Genomic DNA, 14,288 nt, shown 5'->3' with positions numbered 1-14,288 from the left:
AAAACACGGAGTTGCTGGGAAAGATCGCGCAGCGCCGGTTGCACAACCTGGGCCGGCGTCCCAGCGGCGTCCCACACTTGGGGAGGGCCTCGGAGGAGGCCGGCCGGAGGTGGGGCGCGCTGGTTTGTAAAGGGTGGGGAGAGGCCTACGGAGGGCGAGGCGGGAGCGAGCCCGGTTCCAGCCCGGGTCCTGGAGCCCTCCTCCGCCGGAGCCCGCGCTTCGGGGACCCTGCGGCCGCAGCGCCTGGCGCACGGGCCCCGGGGCTGCGGGGGCAGCTTCCGGGGAGAGTTGTGAGGGCAGAGCGGTGACCCCTCCGGCGCGAGCCCTGGGGGCCGCGCGGACCCTCAGGACGCCGCCCCTGCGGCCGCCACCGCCCGGGTCTGGGGTCCCGCTGGTCTGTATCCGCCGGGCAGCTGCGCCGCTGTGCCCACAGGAAGCGACACACCCACCGCCGGGTAGTGGCCTTGGGGTGGAGGCCCGGCTTCAGGGAAAAGACTCCCCTCCGCTCCTCTTGTTTTCCTCGGTCCACTCCCCTCCACCACTGGCGCCAAGAAATAACCCTCAGTATCTGAGTCAGAGGATGTGAAACAACCGAAGCGGTATTCCTCCTGACCTAATTTTGTCGAGGATTCACCACAAGAGGGTGGAGGAGGGTCAGCGACTGTTTAGCAGAAACTTTTCTTTTAACGTGAATGATTTGGGGACCGTCCTTGTGACTCCCACTCCTGGGCAAAGCGTGAGACCCACTCAGCAGGTCCTTCCCTTGGACTCGGTTCATTTCTCAATGGCCACTTGCCAGGCGCCTGCAACATACAAGGTCCTGAAACGACAGAGCCACACTCCCTGATGATGACCAGAGGGGTGGTGAGTCACCCAGGAGACAGGAGCCAGTGCTCTCGGTGCGACCAGTGAGTGTACAGAATTCCAGGGAAAAGAGAAACTCCTGCAGCCTAGGGTGTTCTTTGCGGCAGAGAAGACACGTGGCCGGCCCTCCAAGACAGAGGTCTGGAGCGTTCCAGGAAGTGGAAAGGCCTGAGCCAAGGCCCATGGGTGGGCAGGATGAGGACTGAGGGGTCTGAGTGGCAGGAAAGCGAGAGAAGCATCGGGAAATGAGGGAGGGGCTCCCCTGAGCTGTGCTGAAACGGCTTGACCTCAGTTGCTCAGCGGGAGCAGGGGGGCTTGGCCTGATGGGGGTGTGGGGTTGGCAGAGAGGGATCCCCTGGCAGATTCGTCTGCACCCCCGGGCTCTGCCTTCCCGCCCCCGCCGTACACCTGGCCACAGACGCACGCCCCCCACGGCCCGAGCCCTGAAAAGAGAGGAGCAACGCCCTCCAGATTTCTCTCCCTCCGCTGGCGCCTCAGTGGTTAGAGCACCACGTAGTGTCAGGGGAAGCCCGCACTTGACCCCGGAGGACCTGGGTTTGCATCCTGACTCCACCACCTACAGCCCAGTGCTGCAAGCGCGGGACTTGGGGGCTGACGGATGGTTGTGGATCGAAAGGACGAAGGGGAGGGTGAGCAGATGAATGACGAAGCCAGCTCCGCCCACGAAGCAGTGACAGGCGGAGACCAAGCAAGCTGGGTTCTGGTTGCTTGGATTTAGTGCCTCAAAACCCGGGGGACTCTGAGTCCCCCCCACCCATCCGATCCTTACTGGAGAAACTGTGTTTCCCTGGGGGACCCTTCCCAGCTGGGCCTTCTCAGCTTCCCATGACCATGACCGCCAGCGCAGAGGAAAGCCCGCAACTTGGAGGTGGTCGGCGGGAGTGTTAACGCAGAAGTTTCTAGACAGGATGTGTGTTCCACAAATTCTTCTTTTCCCCAAGCACCTGCAGCTCTGACTGGGGGTGGAACAGCCGTGGGTTTAACCCCATCTTCTGGTCGCCACAGCTTTCGACCATGCCCCTCCCCGAGTGTCAAGCTGTGTCGTGTGGGCACCGGGCGGTCGGGGCTGCGGTCAGGGCATCACCGCAGAGTTCATGGGCTCCTCCGCTGGCTGCCAGCCTCTGTGTGAGATGTGCACGTAGCATCAGCAGCAGGGGACGCGGCTGAGTCAGGCCTCGGCCTCGGGTGGAGCTTGTCTCTGAGCCGCCCTGCAGCCCCGGCCAGTCCCTCCACCGCCGTGACCCAGTGTTCCCGGCCATTCAGGGATGACTCCTGCCTCACGGGTTGTGGGGAGAGCACATAGCACGCTGGGCGGACCAGGGGCTTGTGCGCTGGGTGTGCTGGGGCAGGAACAGTGGCCTGCAGCTTCGTGCGGCCTCTGTGCCGGGGGTGACAGGCATACCTTCATTCAGAGCTCTCAGTGGGCTGCCGGGCCAGCACCACGCACCTGTCTCGGAGACGCTGGGCAGCCGGCCAAGGTGGACCACAGCAGAGCTGTGTGTGACCGCCCAGCCCACTTCTCTCTACCGGGCTCTCGTCGATGTCCGTGGAACTGTCTGAGTCCTTCCTTGTAATCTTCACCGCCGCGGATGGAGAGGGTGGGCCCACCTGTTGCGAGCACCCCTTTTTATGTAGAGGCCATGTGGCCGTGATTAAGAGTGGGATTCTGGAGCAAAACTGCGTGGGTGTGAGTGTCAGCTCTGTGGAGCCTTGGGCCACTTAGCTGGCCTCCCAGTGCCTCAGTTTTCTCATGAATAAGAAGGGAATGATGGTACCGACCTCACAGGACTGTCGTTAAGATTAAATGAGACGTGCGTACAAAGTGTTAGCGTGATGCCTGGCACAGAAGGAGAGCTCGGTGAACACAGGAAATCCTTCTCAGATATCTGGTACCCTTTGGCTGTCTGAGAATATTTCAAGACTGAGGTCCTAAAGGCTGACTGCATGCCCTGTGTAGATGGGCGTTTTGATCGCTGAACTTACTGGAAGGGTCAGGCTGGTGGTGAACGTGGCCTGTCTGTTGGGCGACTCTCAGGTGTCAAAATCCAGAGGTCTTTTCTCTGGGCCTGGCTGCCAGCATTCTTTTTTTTTTTTTGGCTGCACTGGGTCTTCGTTGTAGCACCTCTAGTTGCGGTGCACAGGGTTCTCTAGTTGCGGCACGCGGGCTTAGTTGCAGTATGTGGGATCTTAGTTCCCCGAGCAGGGATCGAACCCAGGCCCCCGTGCACTGGGAGTGTGGAGTCTTAACCACTGGACCACCAGGGAAGTCCCCATGCCAGCATTCTGATATCAGGGCAGGGAAAGAGGCTAAAGTGCCTCCCAGCTCCTAAAGGCACTCAGAAAATGCCAGTTCCATTTGCCACGTGCTATGCCCACTTCTCACCCTGCGTCTCCTCAGTTGACAGGAGGGAAGTGTGGTCCACCCCCCGAGAGTGTCCCTCAAAGAGAAAGGGAGGGTGCCTGTGTTTCATTCTTGAGAATGAGCCCGGGGACGCCAGAGCCCGGCTTGTGGATTCAAGTTCTTTCTTGTCTGTGATTACCTGCTTCTCTTTTCCGCAGGGGTTGAACTGCACAGTCAAGAACAGTAAGTCACCGGTTTTTGTTTTTCTCATGTTGCCGCGATGAAGCGCTGACCCCGCGCTGAGCTGACGAGGGTCCCAGCCCCCAGCCCAGCAGGAGGACCCCTGAGATTTGGGGCCGCACCTGCACCTCCGTCAAGGACGTTCATCGTGCGGCAGTCAGGATGGGAGGCGCAGGCCTGTCATTAGGATTTTCTCTGGGGTGCTACCCTGGTGAATGTGTAATACGACTCTTTCGCCAGAGCTGTCACCCCGAAGTGGGCGACATCTGGGGTGGGACCTTGTTTCGTGTTTTAATTCAAGGAGGAGGCGCACAGTTCAAGTGTCCGTGCTCGTTAGGGACCCCGCACATGACAATAGAGCAGCTCTTATGGTTGCCCCGCTCTCCTGCCCCACTTGCAGCCACTGCCTCCTCTCAAAGCCAAGGGCATGCTTTGTCGTCTCTCCTAAGGTGCCCTTTAGACATCAGAGCTTTGCCGTGACCCCAGACAGGCGTCAGGAGAGCGAGCAGGGCTGGGCAGCTGCGAGCACAGCCGCGGTCTCAGGGTCACGGCCTGACCGTGAAGGCCTAGCTCCCTGGGCCCCCGTGAGGTGTCTTCTTTGGTCTGCATCTTTGGTTTCTTGCAGAGCCTGCAAGCCTCTGCTTTCTGCCTTTCCTGGCCCCCAGGTACCTGCCTAGACGACACCTGGATCCACCCTCGAAGCCTGACCCCCTCGCCCCCCAAAGACGTGCAGACCCAGCTGCGCTTTGTCCACACGCAGCAAGGACACCTGCTCCCCGTGGCTCACGTCGAGTGGACGCTTCAGACAGACGGTGAGTGGGCGTCTGGGCGTGCTGCCCACCTCCGGGTGAGCCCACAGATTGGACCCCCCGGCCCTCCCCCCAGACTCAGAACTGGGCTCCCAGCCCTGTGCTCAGACACGAGGGGCCAGTTCAGTGAGAGGACCCATCGTTTCAGGCAGTGAGTCCTTTTTCAGTGTTTGGATGTTAACCCAGGATCCTTCAAGGACGGCCTTTCTTCAGCCTAAAATCTTCGTCACCCCGGAAAAGGCGTCAGGTCGTGAATTGTCTGACTGCGGGGCTGGCCTTCCTGACAGCAGTGCCCCAGCCTCTCAGGGGTGGGTGACCAGGGCGCCCAGCCCTGTGGATGGCCTGGGGGAGCCCTCTTCCTGAGGCTCCAGCCCCGCTGGCTGCTGCGTCCTCTTCAAGTTCGGGGACGCCCTTTGACACCCACAGCGTGTCGCCAACGCCCTAGCCACGAATTTGCAGAGCCCTGGGTAAAGTGTCGCTGTCCGTGTCCAGCAGGGGTAGCTGTCCACGAGGCAGTGGCTAATCCAGCCCAAAGGGAGCCTGGAAGGAGCAGGAAGCGGAGGGTGGGTAAGACGGGCAAGCGTCCCAGATGGGACGTGCCCGCCCCCACCCCGGCGGTTAGTCACCTTGATCTGCAGCTGCGGCCCCTCCCCTCCCTCTGCCCTCCAGCCAGCATCCTCTACCTGGAGGGAGCGGAACTGTCCGTCTTGCAGCTGAACACCAACGAACGTCTGTGTGTCAAGTTTGAGTTTCTGTCCACACTGAGGCATCATCGCATGGGTGGTGGTGACCCTCGGGGGGCAGCACGCACGCACGCACACGCTGCTCTTCCTTCCGACCTATGTCGCCGCTCACTGTTGCGGCTCCGCGACCCACGCCTGCCGGCCTGCCCTGCACCTGGGTCAGCCCGGGGCCTCCGGGAGGAGAGGCTCTGCCCAGACCGGAGCTGCCATGGTTCCTGCTGCAGCTGCTGCCCCTGTTGCTGCCCAGAGCCAGAAGTGGATTCTCTTTGAGTTTGGTTAAAGCACTGATACTCAGCGCGTGGTCCCAAGACCAGCAGCATCACCTGGGAGCTGTTAGAAATGCAGGTGCTAGGGCCCCACCCAGGCTTCCTGAATCAGAGGCTGTGGGTGTTTAAACAGCAGCAGTTGGTGGTGACAAGCCATCCAGGCGGTCCTGACCCAGGCTTGTCTGAACACTGCTGCTTTACGTCTGAAAAGTGGCCGCTGGCAGGGCTCCCACAAACACAAGCAGCAAAGACAGATCCCCTGTCCCGTGTTTAGTGGGGCCCCCCAAACTACTGCTGGAGGGTGGTGAGGACCAGGGACCCCCACGGAGTCCACCAGGGAAGTTGGAGTCAGCGTGTGTCACCTACACCATCCAGAAAATGTTTGCGCAAGGAAGATGCTGTCAGGCCTGGGCGGGGGAGCGGGGGGGGACCTCGTAGCCCTCTCGCTGCACTTCTGTGCTCCAGGACATTCTCAAGAGACCCCTGGCTTTCCCATTTAAGGAGGCAGAGTCACTTAACAAGTAATTTTCAGCTGCCCCTTGCGTGCTCTGGAGTTGGAGAGGGCCGATGAGGGAGGGGGCTCTTTCATCTTTCCCCAAATTCTCTTGCTTTTGGCCCCCACTGTCTCCTGATGAGGCCAGATCTAGGTTTTTTTAAATAGGCGAGAAAGGGACTTCCCTGGTGGCGCAGTGGTTAAGAATCCGCCTGCTAGTGCAGGGGACACGGGTTCGAGCCCCAGTCCGGGAAGATCCCACATGCTGCGGAGCAACTAAGCCCGTGCACCACAACTACTGAGCCTGCGTTCTAGAGCCCGTGACTCACAACTACTGAGCCCACATGCCACAACTACTGAAGCCTGCGTGCCTAGAGCCCGTGCTCCGCAACAAGAGAAGCCACTGCAATGAGAAGCACGCGCACCACAACCGAGAGTAGCCCCCGCTCGCCGCAACTAGAGAAAGCCTGTGCGCAGCAACGAAGACCCAATGCAGCCAAAAATAAAATTAATTAATTAATAAAAAATAATAATAATAAGCAAGAAAGACCAGAAGAAACGAAGAACAGAGAAACAGATGCCTCCGACTTGGGAGCTTGCTGTAGTGGTTGTTTTCTCCCTCTTTTGACTGATCCTTTGGGGGTGGATGGGGTGCACTTTGGGCCCAGGTGGGTGAGAGCCGTGACCTGTTTGCCCTCCCCTTCTCCCACCTCCTAGTGGCGTTTTGCCTTCAGCCACTTCGTGGTGGAACCCGGCCAGGAGTACGAGGTGACCGTCCACCACCTGCCTAAGCCCATCCCTGACGGGGACCCAAACCACCAGTCCAGAAACTTCCTGGTGCCCGGTAAGAGCGCCCCCGCCGCCTTGCCTTCACCCCTCACTTTGCTGTCAGCCTGTGGGACCCACGGGACAAACAGGTGCAGGGCCAGGTTCTTTGCTGAGTGGTCACAGCCTCCACTCCCTGAAGGCGGAGCCCGTTCTTGCGACACAAACAGTGGGTGTTGGCCCACGACCCCAGGAGCTTCACGGGACCCGGAGTCCCTCCGCGTGGCTGAAAATGCACGTTTCCTGCCCAGAACGTGTCAGGAGCACAGGCCAGCCCCAGGAGAGCTGTGGCCCTGCTCCCAGCCCCGCCCCAGCCCTCAGTTCCTCGTTCTTCCCCCACGTCCCACCTGCATTTATCCCACGCCTTCCCCTCTTGCCACTACTCCTTCCTCCTGGGAGGCCTGGCGGGCTCATCTTCCAAAGCATCATTTGATATGTGTGCACCTCTGGGGCGCGTCTCTGTCCTCCCCAGCATCTCTGCCACTGCCTGCTTTTCTCATTGTTAAGAGCCAAGCACACCTAGACGCCCGGCCCCTTGAGAACAGGGCCTGGACCCCACACCCGCCTGTGCAGCCTCCAGACCCCCACAAATGGCCCTGCATGTGGGAGGTGATCGGGAAATGCCTGTTGAAGCCTTCTTCATCTCCAGAGCACCCCCTGCTCGCACACGTGCACACACGATCTGTTCACCCGGCTTTCTTGCCCCTCGTGTCACTCCCTGCTCCCTGACATTCCATCATCTTGACATATTCGTGACGTGATATTACGCTATTTGCTTTTACGGTCTCTCCCGCTGGAATGTCATCCTCGGAGGGCAGGGACTTTGTCTCACTCACCACCGTATCTCCAGGGCCTAACACAGGGCCTGGCACATATTGGGGGCTCAGCCAGTATTTGTCAAATGAGTGACCCCCCCGCCCCCTCCCCTGTCCCTAAAGCGGACTGGCTCAGCCCCTGTCACTCGCGGTGATTCACGCCTCTCACGTGCCTTCTGAAACCAAAGTAAAAACGTTGCAGTAAAAGAAATGGAGGGATCAAGAAGACATCTCCAGAGGAGTGGTCCCCACGGGCTCCCTGCATCCGCAGCACCGTGGAATCACCTGGGAATTTGTCAGAAATGCAGCTTCCCAGGCCCACCCCAGAGGGGGCTGAACCCAAGACTACTGTGAGGACATGGGAGAGTTGGAGAAACGCTGCCGTTCGCTGAGGGGGACACAGTCCATCTCTCCTCAAGGGCAGAGGCGGCTCAGGAGAGGGAGCCCCGGGGGAGAGGAAGCAGGAGTGGACCAGGACCCCTTGGTCCCAGAGCAAGTCCAGGGAGCTTACACCTGGATCTAGAAGGTTCCTGGACGGAGGAGGGCTGAGACGGCCAGGACGGTCCCAGGCCTGTGGGGCCTCTGGCCCATGGCAGTGTCTGTCCTGGGGCTTCTCTGAAGGGCCAGCTTTGGACAGGCTCCCCAGAGGCAGAAGGCTGTTAGCTCTGGTGTCAGAGGCCCTGCAGGAGCCAGCTTTCCAGGGGAGGCGCGTAACGGTTGCACTTTTTCCCGGTCCACAGACTGCGAGGACCCCAGGATGAAGATGACCACGCCCTGCGTGAGCTCAGGTAACTGGCGGGCAGCCCGGTGGGGGGCTTCACTTGGGTGCACACGCACACCTGCACACGTGCTCACCCCTCACTCCCGGCCACGTCTGTGCCTCTGTGGGACAGGCAGCCTGTGGGACCCCAGCATCACTGTGGAGACCCTCGAGGCCCACCAGCTGCGGCTGAGCTTCACGCCGTGGAACGAGTCCACCAAATACCAGATCCTGCTGGACAGCTTTCTACCCGCGGAGAACCGCAGCTGCTTCCGGCACGTCGTGGATCTGGACGTGGTAACTGCTCTCTCTGCCGCTCTTCTAACCCCCCAGCTTGGCTCAGAGCCGCCTCTCCAAGCCTCGAGGCCCAGGCGCTCAGGCTGTGCTGGAGGGCGTGACCTGGGCTGCCGTCCTCCCTTCCCATGTGTGACCGGAGTGTGGCTGGTGTGTAGTTGCTCCGACAGCTGACGGGACGCGGCTATCTCTGCCCTGCACACCCGGCCCTCTGTCCTCCCCTCCCCCACGTTTTCCTGGTCCTCTTTTCGTTCAGCCTTGTTAATTCCATTATTGCAAAAAGGATTTGAAGACTTTAAAATGTGGCAGTGAAGACAAAGGGGAGTAAAGGTGAGGAAATAAGATGAAGCCAGGGTAGGGCCAGTGCAGGACAGGTGTGTCTGCCCCCAAGATCCCCAGCGGCCAAAGCCAAGAGGGGCGGCTGGGAGCTGGATGCGGTCCTGAGTCAACACAGCCACGGCCCTGGGGAGGGGCCGCTCCCCCTGGAGCGGGACCCACCAGCCTCTCTCCCCGGGGCCTCCTGGGGGTGCATCCCAGCAGAGGCCAGGGCCTCACTGCCCCTCTGCCCTGCAGCCTGCAGAGGAGGCCACCCGGCAGTGCTGCGACGTCACGCTCACCCTGCCAGACTTCAGCTGGTGCTGCCGTCACCACGTGCAGGTGGGGACTGGGGTGGAGACGGGGTGGGCATGGGTGCAGGTGGGCAGCCCGGGGCTCGTGCTCCCCAGGGGCCCAGCACCGCTACCGCCTGGGATTTCCTGCCCGGCCCCCGGCCCCACCTGGGCAGGGCCCTTTGCCCCCTCCTGCCCAGCAGCTGCGGGGACGTCCCGGAGGGGCCGGCGGGGTCCGAGGTGGGCCACGTCCCCCCCGCCTTTCCTCCCTGCACTCTGTCCTTGCAGATCCAGCCCTTCTTCAGCAGCTGCCTCAACGACTGCCTCCGACACTCGGTGGCCGTGCCCTGCCCAGAGGTCCCGCACACCCCAGGTGAGACGCACGGCTGCCGGGGCGCCCCCGGGGGGAGGGCGGGTGAAGGTCAGCCGCCCGACCCGAACCCTGACGTCGTCCTGGGGCGGGGGTGGGGGGGGGCAGGAGTTGTCCAGGCCTGCGCTGTGGGGCCTCAGAGAGACTCCAGGTTGGACTCCTGACTGCCTTTCGTTAGCTGTGTGGCAAAGCACTTAACCTTTCAAAACTTGCGTGACTTGAAAAATGGGGATTCTTATCGTCATAGTTACAGTTAAGGACCGTGTAGTGAACAGGGTGCTCTAACGTGTCCGTTTCCAATTCTCACAAACTGTGAGTCATAGTACTACCTGCTACGTACTGTGTATAAGTGCCGTGTACTGTGGAGCTGAGTATGTTTTACTGTGTACTAAGTACTGCGTACTGGGTACTATGTAATATATACCATGAAGTGGAGACTCCCTCCCCCAGGCTCATAGGTGAGGAAACTGAGGCACAGAGATGTCAGGCACCTTGTCCAAGGCCACACACCGAGGAAGTGGCAGAGCCCCGGTTCTGACCTGAGCCTCCAGCGTGCTGCCCACTTCCCGTTCAGAAGCCTCCTGCAGCAGACGCCGATCAAAAAGCAGCGGAGGGGCTTCCCTGGTGGCGCAGTGGTTGAGAGTCCGCCTGCCGACGCAGGGGACACGGGTTCATGCTCCAGTCTGGGAAGATCCCACCTGCCGTGGGGCGGCTGGGCCCGTGAGCCATGGCCGCTGGACCTGCGCGTCGGGAGCCTGTGCTCCGCGACGGGAGAGGCCACAGCAGTGAGGCCCGCGTACCGCAAAAAAGAAAAAAAAAAAAAGCGGCAGGCATTGCACTGGCCTGGACGGAACCCGGCCTCCAGGTGGAGGCAGGCGTCTCCCAGTAGGCCACCAGCTCAGGTGTCCCCTGTAGGTGGTGTCGCTAAGTTTAATATCCTGTACAAAGGGCTGGGCGTCGGGCCAGGCCGTCAGCAGGCCCCGGCACGGCACGCGGGTGCTGGGTGTGGTGACTGCTGCTAGTAACTGAGAGTCTGTCCCTTGGTTCTTATTGCAGACGCCGTTGAAGGTAAGGCCGACTCCTTCCAGGCTTTGCCGCCTCAGGGGACACAGAGGTCCCTGTGTCCTGGAGTGGAGCCAGGCAGAAAGGCTGTACCAGGAGGCGGCCCTGGGTGGTGGGACCATGGCCCATCTTGGTGTCAGGGAAGACCCCCCAGGGTGGGCGGTTGGTTGAGGACCCCAGGGCTGGCACAGCAGAGAGGGCAGCTCAGGGAGGGCAGCGGGCGGGCCCCCGGGGCTGGTGTCACAGGCCTCCCTGCCACGCCATCACGCTGTTCTCCTGCCACAGACCGCATGCCCCTGTGGGTGTCCAGGTGCATCCCCGGCCTCTCCATCCTGCTCGTGGGTTCCGTCGTCCTGCTGACCGTCTGCCTGGCCTGGCGGCTACCGGGTAAGGCCAGGGGCTGTGGGCCCACCTGGGGCTTGCCCTCTGCCCCGCCTCTCTTCCCGTGCCCCTCGTCCCTGCACCAGCTGGGGGACTGTGCTCACAGCCCCACGCATCCCCGCCCTTCAGCCTGCTAATAAGCATCGGTTCCCTCCGGCTGCGGCCCTCTCTGGCCACGTTCTAAGCAGGAGGAAACATGGGTCTTTGGGGTGGGGACTTAGCCTCTCCCTGCCCCTCCACGACCCCGATCTGGGAGGCCGTTTCCCCTGTGACCACAGCTCATGCTGGGGGAGATCACCAGCCGGGCGCGAGACCTGTCGAGAGGGTCCTTCCCTGGGAGGGTCCCGCCGTCCAGGTCTCTGCAGGCGTCGGGAGGCCGTCTGCTTCTCGTGCTACACGTCTGACCTTTTCCCGAAGCGGCCACTCCTCGGGGCGAGGGAGGACCTCAGAGTTCTAGGCAGAGGCCCAAAGGGTGGGGCTTGAAATCAAGGTTCCAAACGTCCTCCTTGGCCACATGGCTCTGGTGAGTCAGCCCTGCTCCACGGGGCCCTTCGCTGCCTCCAGGACGGAGTGGTCACTTAAGCACGCTGGTTTACCTCCTCACCCCAGAACACCAGCAGGAGGGACGTCCCTGGCGGTTCAGTGGCTAGGCCTCTTCATTCTCATTGCCAAGGGCCTGGCTTCACTCTCTGGTTGGGTAACTAAGATCCCACAAGCCACGAGGCGCGGCCAAAGAAAAGAAAAAATGCCAGGAGAAAATTTAAGGGGCCCAGTGGCACTACTTCTGGAGGCATCTCGGAAGACTTTTGCCTCCTGAAAGGACACGTCTGGGGAAGGGGCTTTCCCTGAAGGGGAGCTCTGCTTGGGGATGGCCACTGTTGGGGTGTAACCTCCCAGGCACCATTCTGGGGGTCCCAGCCAGGTCAGTGCTGCAGAATACTTGTGACCCAGCTGGTGGGGTGTGCCGGGCACTTCACACACAGACCCATTTCACAGAGGAAGAAACTGAGTTTCAGAAGCGTTGATACCTCCCGCAGGTCACACAGCAGTCTTGGGAGGGACGGTCTCCCTGCAGAGGCCCAGAGCGTCTAAGAAGTGCTACCTCGACCCCTCCCTCGGTCGGGAGTGGGGCAGAGCTCCCAGCAGGTGCCCCTGTGAGCTGGTCCCTGTTTCTCTTCCAAAAGAGCCGTTCTGAGCCATCTTGTAAGATTTGTGCTTCCTGCAAGGACACTTCTGGAGTGTTACTTCTGGCATTTCATTTCCTTTCAGGGTCCCATCACAGAAAATACGAAAATGGCACCAAATGCACAGGTGGGCACCTCCCGGCTTGGGCAGCCTGGGTTTGGGGTGAGTCTGTTCACAGCGGCCTGGAGGGGCTACCCAGTCAGCTCCTGTCTCTCAGGAGATGGCACCTGCCGGGGACCCACCTCTAGCTCCGAACAGAGGGGACCTCAAACAGCGAGGCTGGGCTTAACAGTTGCCCATCGCTGAACGAGGAGGGGAAGGTAAAGGCACTGTGTTTTGTGAAAAGAGGTCCTCCCGAAAGCAGCTGTGTGTAAACGGGCCTTTGTGTCTTGTAAGAAAAAAAGCAATTTTAATTAACATGGAGGCCAAAGGCCAGATAAAAAAGTGAGAGACTCTTCCCCGAAGGCACAGGCTGTTTCGCAGGCAGCCAGCACATCGAGGCAGCCGCCTTGGGCTTATTCTGAGGTCTCGGCTGCATTTTGGGGGCTCGGGAGTCTTCCGGCCAGCCGGGCGGGGCTGTCCCCGGCCTGTGGTGTGTGGTCAGCGCCGACATGCCTGAACCCTCGGCCTGGCTTCCCTTGTTTCCCTCAGACGTCCTGCCCGCTGCCACCAGCCTGAGCCCCCCACCCCTGAAGCCCAGGAAGGTCTGGATCGTTTACTCGGCTGATCACCCCCTCTACGTGGACGTGGTCCTAAAGTTCGCCCAGTTCCTGCTCACCGTGTGCGGCACCGAAGTGGCCCTCGACCTGCTGGAGGAACAGGCCATCTCGGAGGCGGGGGTCATGACCTGGGTGGGCCGCCGGAAGCAGGAGGTGGTGGAGGGCAACTCCAAGATCATCGTCCTGTGCTCCCGAGGCACCCGGGCCAAGTGGCAGGCCATCCTCGGCTGGGAGGACGCCACCGTCCAGCTTCGCTGTGACCGCGGGAAGCCCGCGGGGGACCTGTTCACGGCGGCCATGAACATGATCCTGCCGGACTTTAAGAGGCCGGCCTGCTTCGGCACCTACATCGTCTGCTACTTCAGTGACATCAGCTGCGAGGCCGACATCCCCGAGCTCTTCAACATCACCTCCTGCTACGCGCTCATGGACAAGTTTGAGGAGGTCTACTTCCGCATCCAGGACCTGGAGATGTTCGGGCCGGGCCGCATGCACCGCGTCGGGGCGCTCACGGCCCAGAACTACCTGCAGAGCCCCAGCGGCCAGCAGCTCCACGAGGCCGTGCAGCGCTTCCGCCGCTGGCAGGCCCAGCGCCCCGACTGGTTCAAGCTCGAGAACCTCTGCCCGGCAGACGGCCAGGACCTCCCGTCCCTGGACGAGGAGGCCTTCGAGGAGCCGCCGCCGGGAGGAGGGATCGTCCGGCAGGAGCCGCTGGTGCTGGAACCCGCCTCCCAGGGCAGCCTGCTGGTGGAGCTGCTCCTCGCGGGGGAAGGAGGGGGCCCGTCGCGGCTGGAGCTCCAGCCTTGGCCCCAGGAGCAGCCGGCGGCCCAGCCGCTCCAGACCACGGTGGTCCCGGTGGACGGGGCCCCTCCGGCGCAGGCGGTGGAGCCCATCCTTCGGGCCGTCAGGAGCGGTGCCGCCAGCCGGCTGGCCCTGGTTGGGGGAGACGAGGCCTGCCCGCTTCTGGGCGGCTGGGGCCCTGGGCGGAACAGCATCCTCTTCCTCCCCATGCACCCCGAGGACCCGCCCGTCTGCAGCAGCCCCACGGGGCGGCCAGACGGCTCCATGCTGCCGTCCCTGCAGCAGAGCCCGCGCTGCCAGGATGTGCGCACGCCCCCTGGGGGGGAGCAGCGGCGGTCCGTGCAGTCCGACCAGGGCTACATCTCCAGGAGCTCCCCGCAGCTCCCGGATGATGACGACGGGGACCGGGGTGGGGGGCCGGGCGGGCAGCCGCTGTGTCCCGAGGGCCTGGAGAGCCTGCGGAGCCTCCAGCTGCTGCTCTTCCTCCAGGAGCTCCGCCAGAACCCTGGCCTGGAGCCCAAGGGGCCGCCGCGTGGGGCCTCCCCTGCCCAGGGTGGTGAGCACGTGTGTCCGTAGGTGTGCACGTGTGGACATGTGTATGCTCGTGTGAGATGTGTACCTTTAAAACGTAAACATCTTGGGGCTTCCCTGGTGGCGCAGTGGTTGAGAGTCCGCCTGCCGATGCAGGGGA

At 61.8% G+C, this 14,288-nt stretch overlaps 1 protein-coding gene across 3 annotated transcripts in view; it reads left to right on the top strand.

Moving 5' to 3' along the window:
- IL17RA (interleukin 17 receptor A) overlaps positions 1-14,282 on the top strand; it is a 14,900-nt gene extending 618 nt beyond the window's left edge. The window contains exons 2-13 of one of the 3 annotated variants that reach the window (XM_024733100.1): positions 3,445-3,469; positions 4,132-4,278; positions 4,945-5,056; positions 6,494-6,621; positions 8,158-8,205; positions 8,311-8,474; positions 9,045-9,128; positions 9,368-9,452; positions 10,506-10,517; positions 10,797-10,898; positions 12,162-12,203; positions 12,729-14,282. In XM_024733100.1, the coding sequence (XP_024588868.1) occupies positions 3,445-3,469; positions 4,132-4,278; positions 4,945-5,056; positions 6,494-6,621; positions 8,158-8,205; positions 8,311-8,474; positions 9,045-9,128; positions 9,368-9,452; positions 10,506-10,517; positions 10,797-10,898; positions 12,162-12,203; positions 12,729-14,173 (2,394 nt within the window). In that variant the 3' untranslated portion in view covers positions 14,174-14,282. Of the gene's footprint in view, positions 1-3,444; positions 3,470-4,131; positions 4,279-4,944; positions 5,057-6,493; positions 6,622-8,157; positions 8,206-8,310; positions 8,475-9,044; positions 9,129-9,367; positions 9,453-10,505; positions 10,899-12,161; positions 12,204-12,728 lie in introns of all 3 variants that reach the window. The other 2 variants (XM_024733101.1, XM_024733099.1) reach the window with 2 other exon arrangements.
- Positions 14,283-14,288: the final 6 nt, after the last annotated feature.

This window comes from Neophocaena asiaeorientalis, unplaced genomic scaffold, assembly GCF_003031525.2.
Source record: "Neophocaena asiaeorientalis asiaeorientalis breed wild unplaced genomic scaffold, Neophocaena_asiaeorientalis_V1.1 scaffold150, whole genome shotgun sequence".
NCBI lineage: Eukaryota > Metazoa > Chordata > Mammalia > Artiodactyla > Phocoenidae > Neophocaena > Neophocaena asiaeorientalis.
This window is presented reverse-complemented; position numbering and strand designations above follow the sequence as displayed.